Source organism: Melopsittacus undulatus, chromosome 5, assembly GCF_012275295.1.
Source record: "Melopsittacus undulatus isolate bMelUnd1 chromosome 5, bMelUnd1.mat.Z, whole genome shotgun sequence".
NCBI lineage: Eukaryota > Metazoa > Chordata > Aves > Psittaciformes > Psittaculidae > Melopsittacus > Melopsittacus undulatus.
In genome coordinates, this window is record NC_047531.1 from 5836547 (window position 1) to 5860993 (window position 24447).

General features: G+C 51.8%; 1 protein-coding gene across 4 annotated transcripts in view; it reads left to right on the forward strand.

Annotated features, from left to right (window-relative positions):
• Nucleotides 1-24447, forward strand: part of TASOR2 (transcription activation suppressor family member 2) — a 41781-nt gene that overhangs the window by 15430 nt on the left and 1904 nt on the right. For 2 of the 4 annotated variants that reach the window (XM_034063019.1, XM_034063020.1), the window contains exons 7-22: nucleotides 82-206; nucleotides 303-322; nucleotides 421-520; nucleotides 1467-1567; nucleotides 2722-2825; nucleotides 6411-6483; nucleotides 6592-6666; nucleotides 8307-9089; nucleotides 10854-11081; nucleotides 12886-13783; nucleotides 14837-15323; nucleotides 16111-19440; nucleotides 20560-20685; nucleotides 21190-21343; nucleotides 21938-22043; nucleotides 23537-23718. In XM_034063019.1, coding sequence (XP_033918910.1) covers nucleotides 82-206; nucleotides 303-322; nucleotides 421-520; nucleotides 1467-1567; nucleotides 2722-2825; nucleotides 6411-6483; nucleotides 6592-6666; nucleotides 8307-9089; nucleotides 10854-11081; nucleotides 12886-13783; nucleotides 14837-15323; nucleotides 16111-19440; nucleotides 20560-20685; nucleotides 21190-21343; nucleotides 21938-22043; nucleotides 23537-23718 — 6892 coding nt within the window. Of the gene's footprint in view, nucleotides 1-81; nucleotides 207-302; nucleotides 323-420; nucleotides 521-1466; nucleotides 1568-2721; nucleotides 2826-6410; nucleotides 6484-6591; nucleotides 6667-8306; nucleotides 9090-10853; nucleotides 11082-12885; nucleotides 13784-14836; nucleotides 15324-16110; nucleotides 19441-20559; nucleotides 20686-21189; nucleotides 21344-21937; nucleotides 22044-23533; nucleotides 23719-24447 lie in introns of all 4 variants that reach the window. The other 2 variants (XM_034063021.1, XM_034063018.1) reach the window with 2 other exon arrangements.

The following is a 24447-nucleotide window of genomic DNA, read 5'->3' on the forward strand; positions in this document are numbered from 1 at the left end:
CTCACTTGTGGGCTGCAGGGGGACACGGTATTGTCCTTCCTCACCTTGTTCTTCTCATCCATGTTTCCCTTCTCACCCCAGTATTACGTGTATGAAGTGTCTGGCGGCAGCACTGCAGAGCGGCCCAGGCAGATCTGCCCCTACATCATCATCACCTACCAGTACAGGGAGCCGAAGGAAATGCCAGTCTTGGCCATAGAGAGCCTGTAAGCAACTTGTTCCAAAGCACCCAGTTGCTTTTGTGGGCTGTTTTTTCCTTTGCCCATTGCTAAATGTTCTTCTTTCTCTCTTTTTTTCTCCAGACCTGAGCTTAACCACAAAGGTAAGAGCAACTGGGGGTTGGTTTTGGCTTATAAATGTACCTTTATCTGTTCCTTTCCTGTACTGGTTTCTCTGAGCCCTTCTCCCTTTTCCCTGTAGCATTGCATTGTCCATGGAGGGGGCAGCTCTCCATCCGGGGCCAGCGTCTGTGCAGCATTGCCCTGAGGACCCCACACAGCTCCATGACCCCAGCCCAACTGTAAGTTGTCCTTTTCTCTCTGTGCAATACTGAGTGTGCAGTGTTACACCTTTGGGTGTCTGTACCAGTAAAAACCAGCTTTGTCTCTCCTTTCCCATCACTTCATAGATCAGCATCTTCTTGAAGCTGTACCAACACTATTGGAGCAATCATCAATGTCAGGGAAGTGGTGTTGGGCAGTGTCACAGCAACAGCTGGATGAGGACATAAGATCAGGCCCCAAACTGCAGCTAGAAACAGCTGTATTTTGTCATTTTATTTTTCTGTTAACTGCTTTGGGATCTTTATTCCAAATCAGTTGTTCCTGTTTGGGATTTTTCTCATTGTGAGAAGTGAGCTTCCTGGTGGTGAATGTACAATCAGACAGATGTGTTTACAGATCAGCATGATAGAAATAGTGTTGAATCACAGAGTCACAGGTTGGTTTGTGTTGGAAGGGACCTTAAAGCTCCTCCAGTTCCAACCCCTGCCAGAGGCAGGGACCCCTTCCACTGGAGCAGCTGCTCCAAGCCCCTGTATCCAACCTGGCCTTGAACACTGCCAGGGATGGGGCAGCCACAGCTTCTCTGGGCACCCTGTGCCAGCGCCTCAGCACCCTCACAGGGAACAGCTTCTGCCTAAGAGCTCAGCTCAGTCTCCCCTCTGGCAGGTTAAAGCTATTCTCCCTTGTCCTATCACCTACTGGAGTAACCAGCATCCAAATCCAAGAGATATTTACAATCTTCAGTAGTCAAAAGCCAAGCAGCATAAACTTGAAACAGCCAGTGACAGCCAGTAACACAGCCACCAGTATCAGTGTTTGGAGGTGTTCACAAACACCTCCAGCCTTCTCCAGAGCTGCTCTCTCTGGTTTCACAGTGACAGGGCAACCAGGACCCTTTGCTATGCTTAATCCCAAGAGCCTTTTCTGCTTTCAGTCTCACCATCTGCTGCTTTATCGCCACAGGCCTCCCAACCTGGACATTAACCATGTCATGGGTTTGTCTGACTTGAAGAAAAAGCTACCAGAGGCTGCCTTTGAGAAAAGAAATTACACTGGGAATGAAGGTGAGTGCAAAACCTGCCAGCACAGTGAGTAACCTGCTTGTGCTGTGCCATAGGAATTGACGGGGGGATCAGAGCTCCACATTATGCTGGGTCCTGTCTTCAAGTGTGACTGATTGCAGATAAGTGAGGAGAAAGGCAAAGGCAGAACAGGAATGTCTTCAGGCTTCACATGGTCTCCTGGTGTGATATAATCCTCTTCCCAAAGCAGCCCTTTCATCTTTGGCAGGACAGGGTGGGAGACCCTGTTTTGAGACCTGGGCTCCCATCCTGCAAGATACCAAATATGATGTAACTGAGATAACAGAGACAAACTTACCCCTTCTAACCTTATCTCCCTACATGTCTGTCCATCATACTCCACCTCTTGGGGAGATTGCACATGGAGAGCTCTTGGTGTGATTTGCAGAAGCTCCAAGTGTATTTCCATGTCATCGTTGACTTGATCAAGTCCATGGTTGGACCTGATGGTTTTAAAGGTCTTTTCCATCCTTGCTGATTCTATGATTCTGTCTTGCACCAAAGTAAGCATGGGCTGCTGCAGTATTGCCCCCTGCCAGCTCTGCTGAGCCAGGTGGAGGCACTGCTATTTTGGGGGTTAGCATTCAGCTGACAGTGCAGATGGACACTGGATAGTGCTGGGAAGAGGCAGTAGATGTGGGGGGGGACCACAGCAACACTTGTTAAAGGTGCCCTGGAGCCACAGTCTTAAGACCCACTGGGGGAAGAGAGGAAATACTTGAACAGAAGAATCCTGTTGTGAAATTCAGAGGGGTCCAGTGGGTCCAGATCACACCATTGTTAACATCCCTTGAGGATCAGAGTGTGAAAGAACGATGCTTCATAGCAGGGGAGAATAAAGCACGTTAGAATGAGTTATTTCCCCCTGAAAGGCTCCCTGTCTCTGTTGAAGCACACAGCACTGCTTAAATAGAGATAAGAGAGAAAAGATAAGATAGGAAAGATCTCCTATGAAGCATGGGCTGAAGAGGAAACAGGCTGTGCTGTGACTGCATATACCAGCTTAGGAAGTCTTGCTAAACCCCAGTGCTTCCACCAGTTCACACTCATCTTCCTGGTGTAGGAGCACTTGTTTGTTCAGAAACCATGCAAGAGGCACTACTTCAACATCCAATTCTCTCTTCTTTTGTCTGCAGTTTGCTTTCAGGGTATTAACTTCAGCCTGTATGAAGTAGAAATATCAAATAAGGAGCAATACAAAATGGATCATTTGATAGAAAATCTCAAGGAAAAGGACTTGGTAAGTGTTTTATACAATGGGCATTCTGGGGGGAAAGTGGCCTTTTCAGTGAGCTCTTGCTATGTGTGGTAACATTATCCACAGATTCTGAACTGATGCAAAATGGAATGAATTTCCCTGCTTGAAGTCTTAGTTTCCTGCTTTGTTATACTCATAGTTTAGTCTTTTCTAGATATGAAGTGTTAAATGACAGCTGAACTGCTTGCCCTCAGCTTAATGCCCACAGTTACGCTGGGGGCTTCCAGGAGCTCTGAAGATGTTGGAGTTACCCATTTTTCATGAGGAATTTCTCTTGTGATGTATGATCTGACGAGGCTTTTTTCCAGCACGTTCCCAGCGTGGTTGTCACTTCTCCTGATGAATCCAAGGGATAAACCTCACCCCTGTGGAGCACAACACCTGCATCTCTGCTGGGAGTTGGGGTTGGGTTGGATTTGGCTTTGCTGCTGTTGGTTGCTTTGTCTCATCTGATGCTTCCTGTAGATTCAGAGTTGTAAATCCTGGCTACTGGCCACATCCTCCCCTCACTGCAGGCTGGCAGCAGCCCATCAGCTGCCTGGGAGAGCTGTTGCTGTGCTGCACTGCTGAAGAGCTGCCCACTGTAGTGGAGCTTCACTCACATAATGTACCAGAGCAAGTGATTGTTGTGCATCCCTGTAAGAAAAGCACTCTCACTCCCTAAAGTATTAATTAAAGCTATTTATTGGTAACAACATGGGAAGGAAAATAGAAGATGGCAAAGACAATCTTAATGTCCCTTCATGTGCAGGTAACACTGAGCTGTGCAGCACCAGTTGGACCTCCGGTTGGCGCACAGATCAATGCCATAGCTCATCTTGAGGTTCCCAGCATCTGAAGGGGCATGAGCTTATCTATGCTATCCCTTTTTTCATCTGTTCTCACCAATAAAAAACACTTTAATCAATAACAGTCCAAGTGCCTTTCTTACTGGGATCTGTGCCAAACACGTGCTCTGGTGCATTACTCCATGTTTGCAGCCACTGAGGGTTATAACATGCATCCTGCCAAGCACTGGGAGGGGTTGGCAAAGAATCCCAGATTGGTTTGTGTTGGAAGGGACCTTAAAGCTCATCCAGCTCCAACCCCTGTCACAGGCAGGGACCCCTTCCACTGGAGCAGCTGCTCCAAGTCCCTGTGTCCAACCTGGCCTTGAACACTGCCAGGGATGGGGCAGCCACAGCTTCTCTGGGCACCCTGTGCCAGTGCCTCAGCACCCTCACAGGGAACAGCTTCTGCCTAAGAGCTCAGCTCAGTCTCCCCTCTCTTGGGCAGGTTCAAGCCATTCCCCTTGGCCTGTCCCTACAGGCCCTTGTCCCAAGCCCCTCTCCAGCTTTCCTGCAGCCCCTTTAGGCAGTGGAGCTGCTCTGGGGTCTCCCCTTCAGGAGCCTTCTCTTGTCCAGGCTGCCCCAGCCCAGCTCTCTCAGCCTGGCTCCAGAGCAGAGCTGCTCCAGCCCTCGCAGCATCTCCATGGCCTCCTCTGCACTCGCTCCAACAGCTCCACGTCCCTCTTGTGCTGCTGCCCCAGAGCTGGATCAGGGCTGCAGGGGGGTCTCCCCAGAGCACAGCAGAGGGGCAGGATCCTCTCCCTGAGATGCTGCTCACGCTCTGGGAGTGCAGTCCAGCACATGGGGGGTTCTGGGCTCAAGCACACACTGAAGCCTATGGGGAAGCTCATGGGGAGCTTCTCATCAACCAGCACCCCCAAGTCCTACTCAGGGCCAATGAGATGGTTGTGTTGTGGCTGTGAGCCGTTTAGGTTTAAAAGCCATCAGAAATGGCATTTCCCTGGAGCTTTGCCACCCTCCTATATCTGTCAAACTGGATGAATTCATCTCCTTTATTTCAGCAGGGAAACAGTCATAGCCCCTTTTAGGTGTGTTCTTCCCCTCCCAAAAGTGCTCTCCATCTCCTTTCCCTGTGCATGTGTCAGGCACCTTGTCTTGTGCAGGGCCCAAGTGGAAGGGAAAGGGTGCTGGGGCTAGGTGGGGTTGCCTGAGGCCAGCTGTACTGCTCTGGGTGCTGACTGATGAGGTCTGTCAGCTCTGTGTTAGGTGGCTGCTGCTTTGTGACTTGACTTTCATCATTACCTGCCTGAAAGCTCATTCTGTCAGTGAGGAACAGCTATTTCATTGAGCTGGAATGGTGCTGGCTCTTACCCCTCTGCACTGCTGGCTTGAGGCCTCCAAAGCAAGGAGCTACTGTTCTGGGTAGGGAATATTACCCTGAAGTTGTTCAGTGCTTCCAAAGCCATTCTTTTGTCCTGGAGAAATGAGGCTGAAATGGGCATTAGTCCAGTCCTCTGTTATATCTGAATGTATTGAGTGGGGTCAGTGGCGTTTCACAGAGTATTAGAAGTCATTGGGCTGTTCAGTTCCTGTAAGTGTCCTGCAAAGATGTGTCTGCATGGAGGAAAGAGGTCCAAATGGATGTCCCCATGGAGGGGAAAGCATTGCAAGCCAAGCTCTGCAATGAGACATCAAGCAACACCCAAACACAAGAGAAGCCTCAATATGTGTCATTTTAGACATGCAGTCAGGCAGCTCTGATTCAGAGCTCTGAGACTCAGCAGAGTCTATCATAGAATCACAGAATCATTTGGGTTGGAAAAGCCCTTTAAGCTCATCCAGTCCAACCATTCCCAGCCCTGCCAAGGCCACCACTGCCCCATGGCACTGAGGCCTCGTCTCCACGCTGTGTGAACACTTGCAGGGCCGGTGCCTGCAGCCCTGCCCTGGGCAGCCTGTTCCAATGCCTGAGCACCCTGTGGGGCAGGAATTGTTCCTCAGCTCCATCTAAAGCTGCCCTGGTGCAGCTTGAGGCTAACCCTAATGGTTTAACCCTAATGGTTTCCTCTTGTCCCATCCCTTGTTCCTTGGGAGCAGAGCCCAGCTCCTCCTGGCTCCATCCTCCTGTCAGGCACTTGGAGGGAGCCATCAGGTCCCCCCTGAGCCTTCTCTTCTCCATCTGAACCCCCAGGTCCCTCAGCTGTTCCCCATCTCTCTTGTGCTCCAGGCCCTGCACCATCTCCATTGCCCTTCTCTGGCCCCGCTCCAGCCCCTCAGTGTCTCTCTTACAATGAGAAGCCCAGAACTGAACACTGATAATAAAGAAGCTGCATGGCCTGAACTTCACTCAGCCTCATGTCTGGAACAGTTTGGTTGTGTTTTGTCAGATGTTGGTGTCCAGCTTTGCTTTTCCTACTGGGAAAACCTTCCCCTTGTGCTGTGAAAAGCAGTTCCTGGCTGAGAGGCCCAGGAGCTTTTGAACTGATGGGGCTACAATTATTAACCTTATCCACTAATTGCAGCTGGTTTGGCTGAGCATAGTTATTTATTAAGGAACAGATGGGAGGGATTTGAGAGCTCAATAACAACATAAATTGAACACTTTTAGTTACAGATCCTGATTGATCCAAGTGGCATGAAACAAGCAGTGTCCTCAACATGGAAGGAGCTGGTGGTGTTGGCACATGTTCAGCAGCAAGCAAGACTTGTTGAGAGTCCTGTTGAGTGATAGAAAGTGTACTAAGAAGGAGTGGTTGTTTTAACTTTGTGTTTATTGTAGGCAATCATCAAATATTTACAAGATCAAGGATTCCTTATCCTCCTCACACCCTCTGCCTTGGCACAAGATGATGGTAAGAGCAATGTAGAAGTCAATAGCTGTGCTTAAACATCCTGCTCTGGTTTAGGGACAGAGGGTGGGTACCTTCAGTCTAAACAAAACCTCTTGCTTTCTGCCATAGGATTTGACACCAAGGAGCCTGGCAGCCTCCTGGCCCTGTTCCTGTTCACCTCCTCCCAGTCAATGGCACTGAAAGGTAGGGAATTCCCTTTGCTGGCTTCAGACACTGGGTTTTGTGTGTGGGATCCTCTCCAGCTTCCGCTGGAGCAGCTGCTCCAAGCCCCTGTGTCCAACCTGGCCGTGAGCACTGCCAGGGATGGGGCAGCCACAGCTTCTCTGGGCACCCTGTGCCAGCTCCTCAGCACCCTCACAGGGAACAGCTTCTGCCTTAGATCCAACCTGAACTTCCCCTGTTTCAGTTTGAACCCATCACCCCTTGTCCTATTGCTCCAATCCCTGATGAAGAGCCCCTCTCCAGCATCCTTGTAGACCCCTTCAGACATTGGAAGCTGCTCCGAGGCCTCCACACAGCTTCTCTTCTCCAGGCTCAACAGCCCCAACTCACTCAGTTCAGCCTCAGAGCATGAATAATGTTTCCTGTTTTAAAATGAGAAGCCTCTGAATCTGTTGTCTCCCTGTGCAGACAGCCTCAGGAGGTATGTGGGGCAGAACAAGCCTGCTATACAGAGCACCCGCAGCATTCCAGAGCCAGCAGCAGAGGCAGGAAGCTGGGAGCAGGCTCACAGCTCTGCCTGGGCTTGCTAGTAACAAGGACCAATAGGCAAAGAAAACCACATATCTGTGAGGGAAGCACCCACTGGGAAGAGATGGGATAGGGAAAGGAACTGGAGCTGTCAGCCTGCTCATGCAGCCAAAAGAAACCTCAGAGCTGGATCATCACACACAGATAGGCCAAGGATGTGGATGCAAAGCATCAGCATCAGGCTGCTGGGTTGCAGTGGATGAAGCTGGATAAATCTGGCTTGTGCAGAAAGGAATGCCATTGAAGCTCTGCACATCACAGGCGCTTCTGGACATCAAGGGGACCCTGCTGTGCCAAGCAGAGCCTACTTCATGGTGACATCTGAGAGGGGGGACACCCTAGAGCCTTGAGACTTCTTGTTCATCCCTGTTGGGAGCTCCACTTTAATGATAGGCTTTAGTCCTCCTGAAGTGAGAAACACCAATGGCTTTCAGTAGCATCAGTCCTCTGGTTTTAGATCACCCAGGGGTTCATGTTCTTTATTTATCCAGTCTCTGGGTCTGCTTGGGAATTCCATATTCCACATCCCACTCCACAGCGTCTTCATGTGAAGTGGGTTATCCCATGCTGACAGCAGGTAGAGATGGAGCTGCTGGAAGCAGCATCTGGACAGGGACATAAACAACACAAGTGATCTGAAAGCAGTGCTGACCTAAACACCCTCGATGGGCAGCCCTCAATTGAAACAGGTTTAAACCCCCACAGACCCCTGTGTTTTGAGAGCGCTGAGTGCCTTAAATGTTGGATTCAGTGAGAGTTGCTGGAATGAAGGGAATTAGACCACTATGTGTGTGATCCCCCTGCAGAATGAAGCTAACTGATACAACAGCTGCCTTTAATCTTAGTTTCATCCACTTTCGAATTCCATCTGAAATTCCTTTTTACCTCCTACCTTTCTACCAGTTACAAGCATTCCTCAAACCAGGCCATCACCCTTGGGTTAGCTTTTTGTAGGTTGGCTCCTGGGGCATGTTCATAGCTTTCATGTTCTCTTTGCATGTAACAGGGAAGTGATTTGGGGAATTGAATCCTGTATTTAAAACAAACAAAATGCTTTTCTTTTCCTTCCATAGCTGCAGAGCACCAGCCAAGAGATGAAAGGGAGGAGAGTGACATCTCATTGAAAGTAGCCTCCGTTTTGCCTAGGCTCCGCTATGCCTTACAGCAAGCCACCAGTTCTGCAGGGCAGGACACACTCAGTCCCAGCACCTGGATCAAACACCACTTCCAGGAGTATGCAAAGCTTGACCAGAACACAGAGTCCACCTCTGGCCAAAGCAGTGAAGTTCCCTTTTCTTTTACCCTCTCACTAACTGAGGATGAATGTACAAATCCCCTCAAGAAGTGCTCAGAGGAGTCCTTCTCCCAGCTGCAGAGTTACCTCTCTGATTCCAGCAGCTACACTCTGCCATTGACAACTGCTTTAGGATGTTTGCCTGGTGCTCCTGAGTCTCTTTGCTGTGATTCAGAGGATGCTGATAAACCATACTTATCTTCAGTTCTGCTACCAGACCTGTTTCTCTTCAACACAGCAGGAGAAACAGAAGTCAGAAGTGAAGACCCAGATCCCACCCTAGGGCTGGACCAGGTTGGTGAAGAGCCTGCAGAAGGTGTTAAGTTAACCGACAGTCTCTTGGTGCAGAGCAGCAGGAAGAAACCCAAGAGACAGGCTGCAGACAGCACCAGGGATGAATTGCCACCACCAGAGAAGCAAATGGGGGACAGCAGCAGCAACAGGAAAGCAGCCAAGCAGATCAACCTTGCTTTGTCTTCTGAGAAACCAGCATCTACAGACATGTCCGATGAGCCCACACTTGAATTAGCCAACTTGCGGTTGCCACGGAGAAGAAAAAGAGGTAAGTGCTGTATAAAGGGGACTAACTTCCTCCTGCTTTTCCAGAAGCTGGGTTGCTCAGGGTTCACTAGGAGCCATGGCCCCTTCCCAGCCTCCTCAGGTGTCCAGAGCAAGCAGATGCCTCCTGAGCCCACCTCTGCTATGAACAGAGGCTGAGAGAGCTGGGCTGGGGTAGCCTGGACAGGAGAAGGCTCCTGAAGGGGAGACCCCAGAGCAGCTCCAGTGCCTAAAGGGGCTGCAGGAAAGCTGGAGAGGGGCTTGGGACAAGGGCCTGTAGGGACAGGCCAAGGGGAATGGCTTGAACCTGCCCAAGAGAGGGGAGACTGAGCTGAGCTCTTAGGCAGAAGCTGTTCCCTGTGAGGGTGCTGAGGCGCTGGCACAGGGTGCCCAGAGAAGCTGTGGCTGCCCCATCCCTGGCAGTGTTCAAGGCCAGGTTGGACACAGGGGCTTGGAGCAGCTGCTCCAGTGAAAGGGGTCCCTGCCTGTGGCAGGGGTTGGAGCTGGAGGAGCTTTAAGGTCCCTTCCAACCTAAACCAGTCTGGGGTTCTATGATTCTATGAAAATGAAGCAGTACAATTTCCACACCCAGACTGAGACTCAAAGTGGTTTATTTTGCTGTAGCTCAATCTGAATTCAACAGAACTAAACTGCATTTGGGCCAGTCTCATCCTGAACAAAACCATCTCGACCATGATTTAGCATGGCATTACTAAAGTGTGACATTGATCCTACCCAGCTACAGCTGAAAGCTGGTATCAGGCCTGAGCTACTCATGTGAGGTGTTTCAATGCATGAATTGTTCTCTGAAGGCTCCTATCTCACTGCTGAGGCTAGTTTAACCTGGGCTTTTGAGCCAGCCTCTGCCTCATGTACAGAGTCTAGAAGTGGATTGAGATGAATCTCAATCTTGGTGATGAAACATGGCCAGAACCATTTAAAGGACCAGTGCAGAGTTAGTGCCATCCTCTGTGACCTCCCCTCCCATTTGCACACACCACAGGTAGGGCAGTGACTGTGGGAATGGGCTCTTGTGCAGCACAGAGGTGGTTAAATAGAGTCTCAGTCCTGGGGCACCTTTGCCTCAAGGGTGGCATTGCTGATGAGATCCATCTGTTGCTGGATCTCAAGGGTGGATTGCTGAGATACTTGTGCTTCTTGGAGAGGTAAATAAGTGCCTGCAGGCTGCTTCCTGTGCCAGGCAGGAATTAGGGTGATCTAATCCCTGGAGAACATGTATTCCAGGCCAGGAAAACAAGTTTTTAATGAGCTTAAGAAGTGATGCTTAACTTTCAATAACTGCTCACTCCCATCAGTAACAAACCCATTTGTTGCTCAACTCAGATGCATAAATCAAGTCATGGAACACTACTCTGCTGCTGCCAATACCTTCTAAAGCATTCCACATTCACAGAACCATGGAATGCCAGGTGGGAAAGGACCTCAGAGATCACCTGGTCCAACCTTTCTAGGCAAAGCATTATCTAGACTAGATGCCCCAGCACCCTGTCCACCTACATCTTATGTGTCCAACACTGGGGAATCCAGTTCTCTGGGGAGATGATTCCAATGGCTTTTTGTTCTCATGATGAAACATTCCCCTCTTGTGTCCAGCTGGAATCTCCCAGGAGTAACTTGTGCCTATCACCCCTCAGCCTTGCCTTGTGATTCCTTATACTTTACTCATATTCCTTAACTTGGTATTTTGCAGTGACTCCTTTTTAGTCTGATATGTCTCAAACCAAAGGTGATGCTCTCCCTTTTCCAGGTGCAGAGATCCTGTCTACTGTGCAGCAGACACAGTCTGGAGCTGTTCAGAAGGAAACCTCAGCTCCTGATGCTCCTACCTTGGAAACCAAGAGACGAAGGCTACTGAAGGAGCCAGAGGAGAAGGTTCCTGTTGCTGAGAGCACCACAAAGCCAGTGAAGATGCAGATACGAAAAACTGTGGCTAAATGCTCCTGGAAACCTAAAGCCAACATGCAAGCAGGAAGTGGTAAGAGTGCTCTTCCCTATGGAAATCTTGCCTTTAAAAGCTGAGCCATCGAACATCACAGGCAGATCACAACTGGATGATCATAAAAGCACATTGGCAGCAGCCAAAGGGCTTTAGAGGTCTGGATTGGGTCTGAGTGCTGCTGCCCCCCAGCCTGCAGGCACCCAGTTGTATAAACTGAGTGAATAAAGCAACTGCCCAGTATAAAACATAAAGGTGATGGTGAAAATCCTTGTTCCAGGATGGACAAACCAGACAGGGGTTCTTGTGAGTCCTTTCCTATTCCTTCAGTTTGCATCCCTGGCAAACCGCTGGGATAAGGAGTGGAATTGTCACAGCCTTTGCAGCCTGCAGCATGTTTAAGAGGCAGTCCTGAGTGGACAACACCTGAGTGTGGTATCTACAGGTGCTGGCTGGGAGCCCGCAAGTGAGACTGGGAACCAGTATTATGGTGCCAAGACAAATGATGGATCAGGAGAGTCATTTTCTTTGTTTGTTGGGTTTTCTCACACTTTGATGGTTTTTTTCAGCTGTTTCTGGTCTTTTTCCTCTTCCTGGAGACTTCAAAGACAGGTTCAGACACCTCAGCTCAGTTTATCCTTTCTTCTTGGTCTTTTATTGCCATGTATTTCTGAAATGTGGCATTTTTCATCAGTGTGTGTGTATCCAACACTGCCCCTCACTGAATCACAGGTTTGGGTCGGGAGGGACCTTGAAGCTCCTCCAGTTCCAACCCCTGCCACAGGCAGGGACACCTTCCACTGGAGCAGCTGCTCCAAGCCCCTGTGTCCAACCTGGCCTTGAACACTGCCAGGGATGGGGCAGCCACAGCTTCTCTGGGCACCCTGTGCCAGCGCCTCAGCACCCTCACAGGGAAGGACTTCTGCTTTATCTCCCACCTGAACTTCCCCTGTTTCAGTTTGATCCCATCACCCCTTGTCCTGTCACTCCAGTCCCTGATGAAGAGCCCCTCTCCAGCATCCTTGTAGCCCCCTTCAGATATTGAATATGCAGATATGGATATGCAGTTCTCAAGGAAATGCAATGTAACACGTTAGACTTTAACACAGATGTGATTCAATAAGGTTTTACTTGAAGGGAGATGTTTCTGAGGTGTTTCTTAGTAGAAGACATTAATCTTATTTAATGTCTTCATACTGGTTTTATAAACATGGGCCTAGAGCCATGGTGAAAACTAGATGAACACTTATGTGCTGTGCTGTGGCTGCCTTTGGATGATAACACACAGGGAGGCCAAGGCTGTGGGTGCAGAGTGCCAGCACCAGGCGGCTTGGTTGCGGTTAATGAAGGTGGTCTTGTGAAGAAGGGTTTCAGTGTGTGCTCTGAGGTTCAGCTCAAGAGCAGGTTATGCTCTAGGTAGGGTCTCTGTGGTTCAGAGGTTTGGGGTAGGTTTTGTAATGGACTGTTGAAAGCACAGCCCAAGGGTCAGGAGGGAAGACTCCAAATACTCAAATTAGATCAAAATGTAAAGCAAAATAAAAAGGGTGAAGGAAACACCTGAAATAGCTCAGGTTGTATTTAAGTGGCCAAACAACCCTGTGCACAGAGGCCAAGGGACCTGTTGTTCCCTTTGGATCCCATGGCTGTTAGTTCTGAGAATAAACCCCCTTCCTGAAATCACTTAGATTGCCAGCTCTGGATCATTCTGTAGTAGCCATGTCCATGAAGATGGGGTTTGGTTTAAGTGTATAAGTTCCACATTGGAGACATACTTTTCCTGCCAAACTGAAAGCTGTTTGAACACCTATGTGGCCTTTGTTTAATCTCTGTTTTCCTTACTCAGAGCCCCAGGAGCCACCCTCTGTCCTCCCAAGAGAAGCTTCTTCCCAGTGGCATGGAGATGACAGCAAAATGGGTGAGGTTTGCTCTGATGGACTTGGTGATCCTGATCTCAACCCAAACGGGAGCAAGTACGAGCCCCATGCCTTGAACTTGCTGGCTGACCTGGCTTTGGGTTCCTGTAGTCCTTTGTTTATCCCAGCAGACAATGAGGTGACAGCTGAGTCCTGCAACCACTCCAGTGACTCTCCAGAGGAGCAGCAAAGCCACCACAAGCACGGATGCTCATGTGTTGCTGCCAATTGTGAATACCACAGCGAGGAAAGGCTCGCAGATGGAGACCCCTCTTATAGCAAAGTGGTGCCAAACCAGAAGCATCCTCCTGCGAAAAACAAAGTCTTGACTGACTTGGCCTCTAGTCCCAGGGAGAAAAACTCTAAGGTTTCCTGTATGAATAACAGATCGAAGCCCAGGCCAGCAAAACCCCATGCGTTGCATCCAAAAAAGACTCCAAAGACTACCAAGGTGAATAAGGTGAACAATCAAACCTTAATCGCTGCTGAGCACTCATATGCCTCACAGGTGCCTGAGCAGTCAAAGAGACCCATGAATTCCAAAGGTACCTCCAGCGCTGCACCAGCATCCACGAGGAGCAACAGAACAGGGCCCATGGTTGGGAAGGTGCTGCCCTTCAGGCACCAGCAGAGTAGCAGCCACCCACAGGGCATTGCCATGAGGCACAGGAGCAGGGTGAAGGAGGACTTTGCCAAGACGCACACAGTCAGTATCTGTGATGGGTCCATAACGGTAACGCACCACTGGAATGCACCCTATAATTTCTACTGGGACAGCAAATACACCAGTGATCCCATGGAGAAGGCAATTGTCCGTGCCCTGCATGGGTAAGTTGCTCTGGAAGGCTATCTGCAGGAGATGGCTCCTGCTGGACTGCTTTTGGAAGGGGCTTTCTATTCGCTCAGCACAATCACTGCCTTCTTCCCCATGCTAAAAAGCCCAGTTTTGCTGTGTTAAAGGTGGTGTCTTCCCTGAGGAGAAGGACTTGGGGGTGTTGGTTGATGAGAAGCTCCCCATGACCCAGCTTCAGTTTGTACTTGAGCCCAGAACCCCCCCATGTGCTGGGCTGCACCCTCAGAGCATGAGCAGCAGCTCAGGGAGGGGATCCTGCCCCTCTGCTGTGCTCTGGGGTGACCCCCCCTGCAGCCCTGATCCAGCTCTGGGGCAGCAGCACAAGAGGGACATGGAGCTGTTGGAGCGAGTGCAGAGGAGGCCATGGAGATGCTGCGAGGGCTGGAGCAGCTCTGCTCTGGAGCCAGGCTGAGAGAGCTGGGCTGGGGCAGCCTGGACAAGAGAAGGCTCCTGAAGGGGAGAGCCCAGAGCAGCTCCAGTGCCTAAAGGGGCTGCAGGAAAGCTGGAGAGGGGCTTGGGACAAGGGCCTGTAGGGACAGGCCAAGGGGAATGGCTTGAACCTGCCCAAGAGAGGGGAGACTGAGCTGAGCTCTTAGGCAGAAGCTGTTCCCTGTGAGGGTGCTGAGGCACTGGCACAGGGTGCCCAGAGCTGTGGCTGCCCCATCCCTGGCAGTGCTCAAGGCCAGGTTGGACACAGGGGCTTGGAGCAGCTGCTCCAGTGGAAGGGGTCCCTGCCTGTGGCAGGGGTTGGAACTGGAAGAGCTTTAAGGTCCCTTCCAAAACAAACCAGTCTATAGATTCCCGTGGCTCTGCAGCTAGAACTGATACCGAGTGCCATGAGCCCAAGTCCTACTTTGCAGCTGTGAGTTTCTCTTTATTGCAGTAAGCTGGAATAACTGCACTGAGTGATCCATGATCGCACGTGGGCACCTCTGGAGCTTAGCACTGTGAGGAACCAGTAGATGCCTTGTGCCAGTCACCTGGAGGGAGGATGAAGATATTTCAGGCTGTGTTTGCTTTCTTTGCAGGCCCTGGAACTCTCGTTTCACTGATGATGTGCAGGAGCTGAAGCTGATACTCCACGTATGGATGGCTCTCTTCTACAGCAAACCCAGACTGCTGAGCAGCACGAGGGTGGTGGTGGAGCACAGCGACCCCAAGAAGTATGTCTCAATAAACACCACTTGGGACTTCCTTGACTTCAGTGATGAAGGTGAGGACTATTTTGTGTTGGAGAAGTGCCCTGCAGACTCTCGCTCAGACCCTGACCAGACTCCCAGCAGCTCTGTGGAACCCACCACGTGTAACCAGGCTCAGTTCCAGCCTGCAGACTCTCAGACTGATGCTGATGGGACTCCTGCTGTGGTTGATAGCACAGTGTCATCTTCAGGAGAGCTGCCCTGTGGGGAGGAGGAGCCTTCCTCCACAAGCTGTCCTGAGCATGCTGAGGAGAAAGACAAAGAGCCTGCAGCCATTACTGAGGAGCATGGGCATGACATCCCAACCATCACTAAGGTAAGAGCTTGGTGTGTGAGTGATACGAGTCTATAGGACACAGAATGCATTTTGTGCTTATAGGAATAGGATCTTCTGAAAGGAGTGGAGCAGAGGTGTGTGTGGTCTCTCTTGGAGCCAGGCAGTGGAGGTCCACAAAGCAGGACTGAGGAGCATTCACCAGCATTTAGCTGCCCCAAATGCCTGCCACAGGCATAGGACTGTAAACTCATGGAATACCAGGTTGGAAGGGACCTCAAGGGCCATCTGGTCCAGCCTTTTTTTGGCAAAGCATGACCTAGACTGGATGTCCCAGCACCCTGTGCAGCCCAGTCTTAACAGTGACTGGTGCTGGGGAATCACCAGCCTCACAGTAAAGAACTTCTAGATCTAGAAGATCTAACCTGAACTTCCCCTGTTTCAGTTTGAACCCATCACCCCTTGTCCTATCACTACAGTCCCTGATGCACAGTCCCTCTCCAGCATCCTTGTAGCCCCCTTCAGACACTGGAAGCTGCTCTGAGGTCTCCACACAGCTTCTCTTCTCCAGGCTCAACAGCCCCAATGTTCTCAGCCTGTCTCCATACAGGAGCTGCTCCAGCCCCTGATCATCCTTGTGGCCTCCTCTGGACTTGCTCCAACAGTTCCATGTCCTTTTTATGTTGAGGACACCAGAACTGCACCCAGTGCTGCAAGTGGAGTCTCACAAGAGCAGAGCAGAGGGGCAGGAGCACCTCTATGATCTGCTGCTCACACTCCTTTTGATAACTTCCTCTTCTTTCTTGACCTCTGAATTGTGTTGTTTCAGGAGAAGCCACCCAAGGAGGGAAGGATGCAGGATGCTACAACCACCCCCAGCCCTGCTGATGAGCTCAGTGGTACCAGCAAGCCCCCAGCTGTGCTGGGCAAGGAAAACCCCTGCAGCCAAGCCCCAAATCCCAGTTCAGCTCCTTGGAGAGATGCCCCATGCACACTGCATGGACAAGGACAGCAGCAGAAGAGTGGATGGACTGCGGGGTCAGGGAATGGCCCTGGTCCTCCCAAAGACACAGAGAGTATGGGAGATGCTGAGCACTGTATGGAGATTGAGGACAGTGGCTGGGCCAGCAGTGATAGACCTCACCAGGCCCTTGGTTGGCTCTTCTTAGAATCAAGTCCTACAACTGCAAAGCCTGGTGGAGCCAGGAGGGAACGAAGGGAATCACAGAACCTCTCTGGATGTTCAGAGGAAGAGGTGGAGGAGGCAGAAGAAGAGAAGGAGGACTGTGAATATGAGAGCACAGCCCTGGAGCCTGGCTTTTTGGCATTCTCTGCAAGCAGTGATGACAGCATGGACTATGACCACAATGAGCAGAACCCAGTGCCTCCAGCATGGCCGCAGGGCTCTGGTGTCCCTGTGCCCAGCCCTCCTGCCTTAGCATCTGCTTGCCCAGGGAGATTAACGCCAGACCTGTCAAATGGGACTGGGACTGGTCCTCAAAGGCTTCCTGGTGGGGTGGCACGAAGCCTGAACATGCTGGAAGAGACTTTGGCCACCCCAGATGCAGAGGTGAAGGGTGTTGGATCAGCACACACAGGCAGTGCAGCTGATGGGGGGTCACCCTGTGACAGCAGGTTGTTGCCTCCATCACCATCTGACCCAAGCTTGGTTGGTGAGACACAGCCAGACAACAACTGTGCACCCAGTGCAGCAGGGTGGGAATCTGCTGGGAGCAGAGCTGGGTCACCAAGCAGCCAGGACCTGTCACTGGCCTTGTCCTCTGACTCCAGCTCTGTCTGCCTGACACCTCTTGGCAGAGCAGCAGGTCCTGGGGCTGCTCCAGAGGAGCAGGACACCTTGGTGAGCATCTGGTCCCCATCACAGAGCAGTGTGGGAGGGAGCAGCGGCCTTTCCCAAGGGTTTGGAGATGATGCTGATGCTGAGCTCCCTTTTCTGAGCACTGATGAAGTAAAGCAAGAAGGGAACAAGGGTTTGGTGGAAGAAGAGAGGAGCATCCCTTCTGCCAACAGCATGGATGTGCTGGCTTCCTCAGGAGCAAGTGATGGCCAGGACTTTGCTTACACAGCCTTTGCAGATGGCTCTGAAGCTGAGGACAGTGATGATGTGTGCATCAGGGCAAAGGAGTCCTCCAGGAGCAGCAAAAGGAGGACAGTGATGGTGGCTCACAAACTACAGGAGCCAGAGCCCTCTCTTCATTCCCTCCTGGAACCAGAACCTTCCTCCTCAATGCAGGAAGGGATGTCAGCCATGGAGAAGCAGCAGCAGAGAAACCCAAATGGGCTGTCCTCATCTGCCCATGATCCCCCTCCTGCTTCTCCATCCCATGGTGAACACACAGATCCCCACCACTGCCTGTTGGAGTGGAGGCCAGTCCTGCACCAGCACGAGGGGTCCTGTGGGCAAGTACATGCTGCAGAGGTGAGTGTGGCTGCTGGGAGCTGCAGTGGCTCCTTGAAACCCAGATGTGTGGAAGAGGTAGGAAAAGGCACAGATCCCTGCCATGCAGAGCCAGCAGAGAGCTCCCCCATGGATGTGCCTGGTGACCTGGGATTGATGCCTCCTGCTCCTCCACATGGACACAAAGCAAGTCTGCACAGCACTGAGCCACACTCAGTGCTCAGAGAGCATCCCAGGGTTCTGTCTCCAGCTTCAGATGCTGCCCCATGGTCCTGCCGCATGGATACCAGCCCTGGGGACCAAGCAGCAGATGCAGCAGGGAGCCACGAGAGGGAACCCATCCTGCCAGAGGGCTTGGAAGGAGGAAGCAGCTTCCCTCTTGCCGGTTCTGCATCATCTTCATCAAGGGAGATGCTGATGCCCCTGTCTGAGCTCCAGTCTATGTGTAACCAAGGGGAGCAGGAGGCTCAGGGAGCTGATGTGCTTCCTGAGCTGCACCAGGGCAGCACAGAGGTGGATGACACAGAAATCCACTCCCCCCCCTTCCCAGAGCTGTCATTGCATGCACAAAGGGTGCTCTCTGCAGAAAACCTGGAGCTGGCTGATGCTGATGCTGTCTCAGATGGGCTCTTGGGGTCCAAGCAGCTCCCCAGCAAAGACACACACATGGATTCAACCTTTGAGGCTTCCTCCAGTGACTCCAGCCAGGAGCCTTCATGGTCCCTGCTTACAGCCAGAGCTTCCTGCAGCAGATCCATGGATGCTGCAGGCACAAGGACTAACTGTGGCTCATTCCCTGGGAGCCCAGTGCACTCAGAGGGGTGCAGTGAGGACAGGGGCTCACTGGACATGGAGGTGAGGCCACGCTCAAGGGCTGAGCATGGCTGGACCGTCAGCCCAGGGGACACCAGCAACGAGCTCATCCCTCCGCATGTCACTATTAGGGACAGGCAGGGGATTGCCAAGCAGTGCAGGAACTTGGTGGTCACCAGGAAGTGCCAGGAGCCTCAGAAGAGGCACAGACACTGTATGGGGCAGTCCCATTTGTTACGGTCGCTGTGGGGGACTTGGAGGGGGTTTGAGGGGCTCACGCAGCGCACTTTGGACATGGAGTATCTCCGTTTCCGTGATAAGCTAAAACACATCCTGAGGAGTGGGAAACCTCCTTTTTCTACCTCCAAAAACACCTTCCCAAAAGACTTTTGTCCCCAGGTGATGTCTGAGACGTCTCCTGAGCCACAAGCTCCCACCCCACGGAGCAGGAGCCCTTTGCAGGTGACAATCCTGCCCTGGGACACGTGGTCGAGTGGGCTTGACTGGCATGAGGATCCCCAGCATGGGGACCAGGACACCCCATGGCAGGACAGCCTCTGCGACAAGAGGAGCTGGGCCCAAAACACAAGCCAAGGCTTCCACCTCAGCAAGCTCAAGTACAACCACAGGCTCCAGGACACAGAGGGGGACGTTGCCATCATCTTTGATGAGTTCAGGAGGGTGATGCTGAGGACGGCTGGGGTAGGGCCACAGGGCCAAGAGGGTGTCCCAGGGCATATGGGGGACACAAGTGAATGGACTTGTGCATCCCTTGCTGGGAGGCTGGAGACCTTCGAGGAGATGATCACTGACCTGTGCAGCTCACTGAGGTCCCACCTCTGCAGCGTGGTCAAGGAGGCCTGTGGCCGCAATGGGTCCTTCTACCTGGTGGAGACGGGCAAGGAGCCATTCTTTGCACGATTGAAGGTAACAATGGGGTTGAATGGGGATGGGTGGATCTGGGGTGGGAGCTGAGGCAGCAGGAGCGTGTTCAACCCAACATGGATGGGGTTTGGTTCCACCTCTGTCGTTTCATCTTGGCTCTTAATGACAGGAATTAGAATCATAGAATCCCAGACTGGTTTGGGTTGAAGGGACCTTGAAGCTCATCCAGTCCCAACCAGGCAGGGACCCCTTCCACTGGAGCAGCTGCTCCAAGCCCCTGTGTCCAACCTGGCCTTGAACACTGCCAGGGATGGGGCAGCCACAGCTTCTCTGGGCACCCTGTGCCAGCGCCTCAGCACCCTCACAGGGAACAGCTTCTGCCTAAGAGCTCAGCTCAGTCTCCCCTCTCTTGGGCAGGTTCAAGCCATTCCCCTTGGCCTGTCCCTACAGGCTCTTGTCCCAACCCCCTCTCCAGCTTTCCTGCAGCCTCTTTAGGTGTTGGAAGGTTGATTTATTTAGGCTGGAAAAGCCCTTTAAGCTCATCCAGCCCAACCATTCCCAGCACTGCCAAGGCCACCCCTAACCCATGGCACTGAGGCCTTGTCTCCACGCTGTGTGAACACTTGCAGGGCCGGTGCCTGCAGCCCTGCCCTGGGCAGCCTGTTCCAATGCCTGAGCACCCTGTGGGGCAGGAATTGTTCCTCAGCTCCATCTAAACCTGCCCTAGTGCAGCTTGAGGCTGTTTCCTCTTGTCCCATCCCTTGAACATCCCCCAGGCCAAATCAGAGCTGGATTCATGCAGGAACAGCCCAAACTCAACCCCTGTGATGTGGCTTTTGCTCCAGCTCCCATTAAAGGGTTGGTGATGGTGACTGCATGGGGGGATTTGCTGCTCTGCAGCAGCACAGAGGCCTGATGATGCTCGAGGTGTTCCTTTAGCAGGTTCTTTGCTGACAAAGGTCAATGTGTGCTTCCTTCACCTCTGCCTGGAGCCCTGGCCTGGAGCACATGGTGCCTGTGACCAATGGCCACTGCAGGGTGCCTGCTTGGGGTCCCTGTGCTGCTCTGCTCGTCATGTCCCCAGGCCCATGTGTGCTGGGAGCTCAGCACTGCTGTTGTGGAGGAGTTCTCCACACAGAGCTCATGTGGTTCCTGTTTCAGACCTTGCTGAGGGAGCTAGGACACATGGAGACCGAACCTCTGAGATTCTGCCAAGCAAAGTATCCGGACACTGATCGGCTGCTCGTGGTCATCAGGAATGAGGATGTCTCCTCTCACATCCACAGCGTAAGAACTCAGTCTGACCTGTTCTGATCATACCCACACTGGGTTCTACTGTCAGGACCCATTTGGAAGGGGTTTAGTTTCATTTCACACTCTATAGAGTCTCTGCAGATCTGTCAAACTCTGCAAGTGCTCTGTTCTCTCCATGGAATCATGGAACCATGGAATGGTTTGGGCTGGAAGGGACCTTAAAGCTCCTCCAGCTCCAACCCCTGCCACAGGCAGGGACACCTTCCACTGGAGCAGCTGCTCCAAGCCCCTGTGTCCAACCTGGCCTTGAACACTGCCAGGGATGGCACATCCATCACTTCCTTGGGCAGCCTGTTCCAGTGTCTCACCACCATTATCCATCACTATCAATGCCTTATGGTTGGGTTATGGAGACGGGGTGTTGGGGTGCTACAGGCAGAGGACAGGATGGCCTCCTTGGAGCAAGTGTGACTTAAGAGAAGCACAAATGCAATTGAAATGCAGCTTCATGTTCAAAAGCATCTCTTCCTTCTGCAGGTCCCGTGCTTGCTGCAGCTGAAGCACCATCCCAACGTGGTGTTTGCTGGAGTGGACAGCCCTGAAGATGTACCAGGTCACACGTACCAGGAGCTGTTCCATTCTGGTGGCTTCGTGGTGTCAGATGATGGCTTGTTGGAAACGGTGACACTGGGTAAGTCTTGTGGCCTCTTGCTTGGAGGCAAACACAGTGTCAGCTCCTGGCCTTGTCTGCTGACACCTCCAGACACTCCCCATGGGTGTCCTCTGCTCCTGCTTTAAGTGGGATGAGTTACTTCCCTCTCTTTGACACTTGTAGACCCTATCTGGATAATGGGTCCAGGTCAGGGCCCCCCAGAACATCTAAGTACAGCAGCAGCCACCAGGATGGTCAGGGGCTGGAGCAGGTTGTACAAGGACCATCTGGAAAAGGGAGGATAAAGGGAAGACCTTGTTGCTATCTTCAGCTCCCTAATGGGAAGTGGTAAGAGACAGCAGAGCCACATTCCTCCTGGAGATGCAGAGGGCTAGGACAAGAGGTGACAGAGACAAGTTGCACTGATCCCTTTAGGTATTAGGGGGGAAGGAATTCACAGCAAGTGTGTTCCAGCACCAGGATCCCAGTGTCACAGCCCAGGTTTTGAGGCTCCATCCTTGGAGACCTTCGGACCTCACCTAGAACAGCCTCAGGTGGTCCAGCTTTGAGCAGGGCATGGCCAGGGACCTCCTTCCACCCTCAATTACCCCCTGGCTCCTGCTGTCTCCTCAGGGCAACTGAAGGAGGTGGTGAACGTGCTGGAGAAGCTCAACAGAAGCGGGAGGTGGAAGTGGCTCCTTCACTACAAGGAGAGCAAGAAGCTCAGAGAAGACACCAGGTAATGGCTCAGTGGTGGCAGCTCCCTCATCTCTCTGTCCCTGTCACCACAGTAAGGATGTACTCACCTTGGTGTCCCCTTCAGTGCACTCGGAGCAGGGGCACAGGGTGAGTTTGGTGCCACTGAGTGGGTTTTGGCCTCTTACAAGATGAATTTGAAGGACTTATCAGTGAGAGATCTCATGCCTCAAGTCTGGAATTGCTGGAGGTCACCCTGGAGTGCTAGGGAGTGTGATAGGTTGTGTTGGATGTACCTGTATGAGATGAAGCAGCAGGACATGGGGCCTGGAGAGCCTCAGATGGCCTGAAGAGCTGTCTTACACGTGATCCAGGATAAGGCAGGGCTCTGGCAGCAGCTTCTTGCACCCTGCTGGGTCTCCATAAGGCAGTTCCCTCTCCCTTTGGCAGAGACACCCTCTGTGAGCATTATGGCCTGCAGAGGGCTTGAGGAGAGGCACAGATGTCATGTGAGGAGCCCTGCAAACAGCTCCCATCCCTCCAGCTCCTGCACACACCCTCCAGGAGCTCAGGGTCCCTCTCTGTGCCCCAGTGTCTCTTTGCTGCCCCTTCTTCTATCCCATCACATGTGGGATTTGGGGGAGTGATGAGGAGCTCTGATTGGAATGTAGTGAAGAATGGGTGTTGTGAGGAGTGAGTAACAGCAAACCCAGATGGGAAAAGCAGAACTTCAGTTGCTGTTTACTCCTTATTTTAGGGTACTAGCACCAATGTGTATTTAAATAATGCAGTTTGAAAAGGAGAAGTAAGACAGCAACTAGTATCCATTGAAATGTCCTGCTTTTACCAGGTTTGAACTCAGAAAGGGAGGTTTTTATCAGGCAAGTCCCTTTGTTAGGCAGAGGGGATGGCTTTCTAGTAACAACCTGCAAACAAAGAGGAAACTGCTCTGTTCTGTGAGCAGAAGATGCTACAACCAACAAAGAGAACTCTCAGATCCTCTCCCTCCTCAGCCTTTATGGTTACAGCACGGAGCAATGTGGGTTTCAGCCCGTGAGCAGTGGCACAGAACTCAGGTATTTCACTGCAGGCTGAGATGAGGACCCGACCTCATCACTAGATGTGCTATGGAGCCAGTGTTCTCCTTGTACTGCATCACTGGCTCTCACATAGCATCACTTGACTCCATTGTGGTGGGATCATGAGCCCTGTGTTGTGGTTAACCCCAATTCAGCCACACACAGGCAGTTGCTTGTTCCTCCCTTATCTCCAACCTGAACTTCCCCTGTTTCAGTTTGAACCCATCACCCCTTGTCCTATCACTGCAGTCCCTGATGAAGAGCCCCTCTCTGGCATCACCTTGGGGTTGGCATCAACTTGTCTCCCTGCCACACACATGATCCATACAGTGATGCTGCTCCTGCTATCTTCATTGGTGCAGGGCAGCAAGTTTAAAAGCACCCATGATGCTGAAGGACCACATGTAGTGTAAAGGGAGGTCTGGTCATTCCTGCTCATTGTCCCCTCTCCCAGCAGGATGGACCCCAATGCCCACAAGAAGTATTCGATCCTCAGAACGTGCCAAGGAGCCGATCTCATGGAGGTGCTGCACTACCACACGTGTGATTCGGTGTCACCCCCCAGCTCTGAGCACATCAGGTGCTTGTTGAACCTGCAGGTTCAGCACATCAGCGCCAGGTTCGCTGTGTACCTCACAGGTAAGGAGAGCTCTGGGGGCTGGAGCCATTAGGGTTATGTTGGTCTGGGAAGGGATGAAGGAGGGACAAAGCTCACCCATTGGCCTCCTATTTCTGCTGGAATCAGTGACTGAGGTGGGGGTCGTGTTTTGGGGAAAACTCCAGGAACAAACTTACCAATGGAGTTTTCAAGCTGACAAGCAGGAATTCTTTCTTGGGATGGCAGGAGACACCTAATGTGTATCACTGCATTGCTACACAAGCCATGCTCGTATAGTCCCTGGGCATACATACATATTCATGAGGCTATGTATGGATTACATCATTTCCCAGGAAGTTCCCCACATGTGTGCAGATATGTGGTGTTGGTCTCTGAGGGTCGTTTACTTCTTCCAACGATCTTCATCACTCCTGGCAGCCTTTGAAGCACACACAGTAGATGCTCATACCAGCTTAACTGGTTCCTTAGCACCAGAGACATAATAGTCCTCCTGTCCTCCTACTTATCAGTTAGTTTAACTGCAGCCCATCCTGGACACCTGCCATTCCCAGATACTCCTTATCCCTGTGTCCTGTTCTTCTAGACTGTTTTTCTTACACTCATTTTGCACTAAGGTCATAGGGCCTAAAACAACATCAACTACAATGGTTTGTCTTGGACAAGAACTCTCAGGATGTTCTCTAGCTGTACTCTGTTGTTTTTCTCTGTATCATGCACCTCAGTAATTTTCCACTGCTACTGTTACAAAG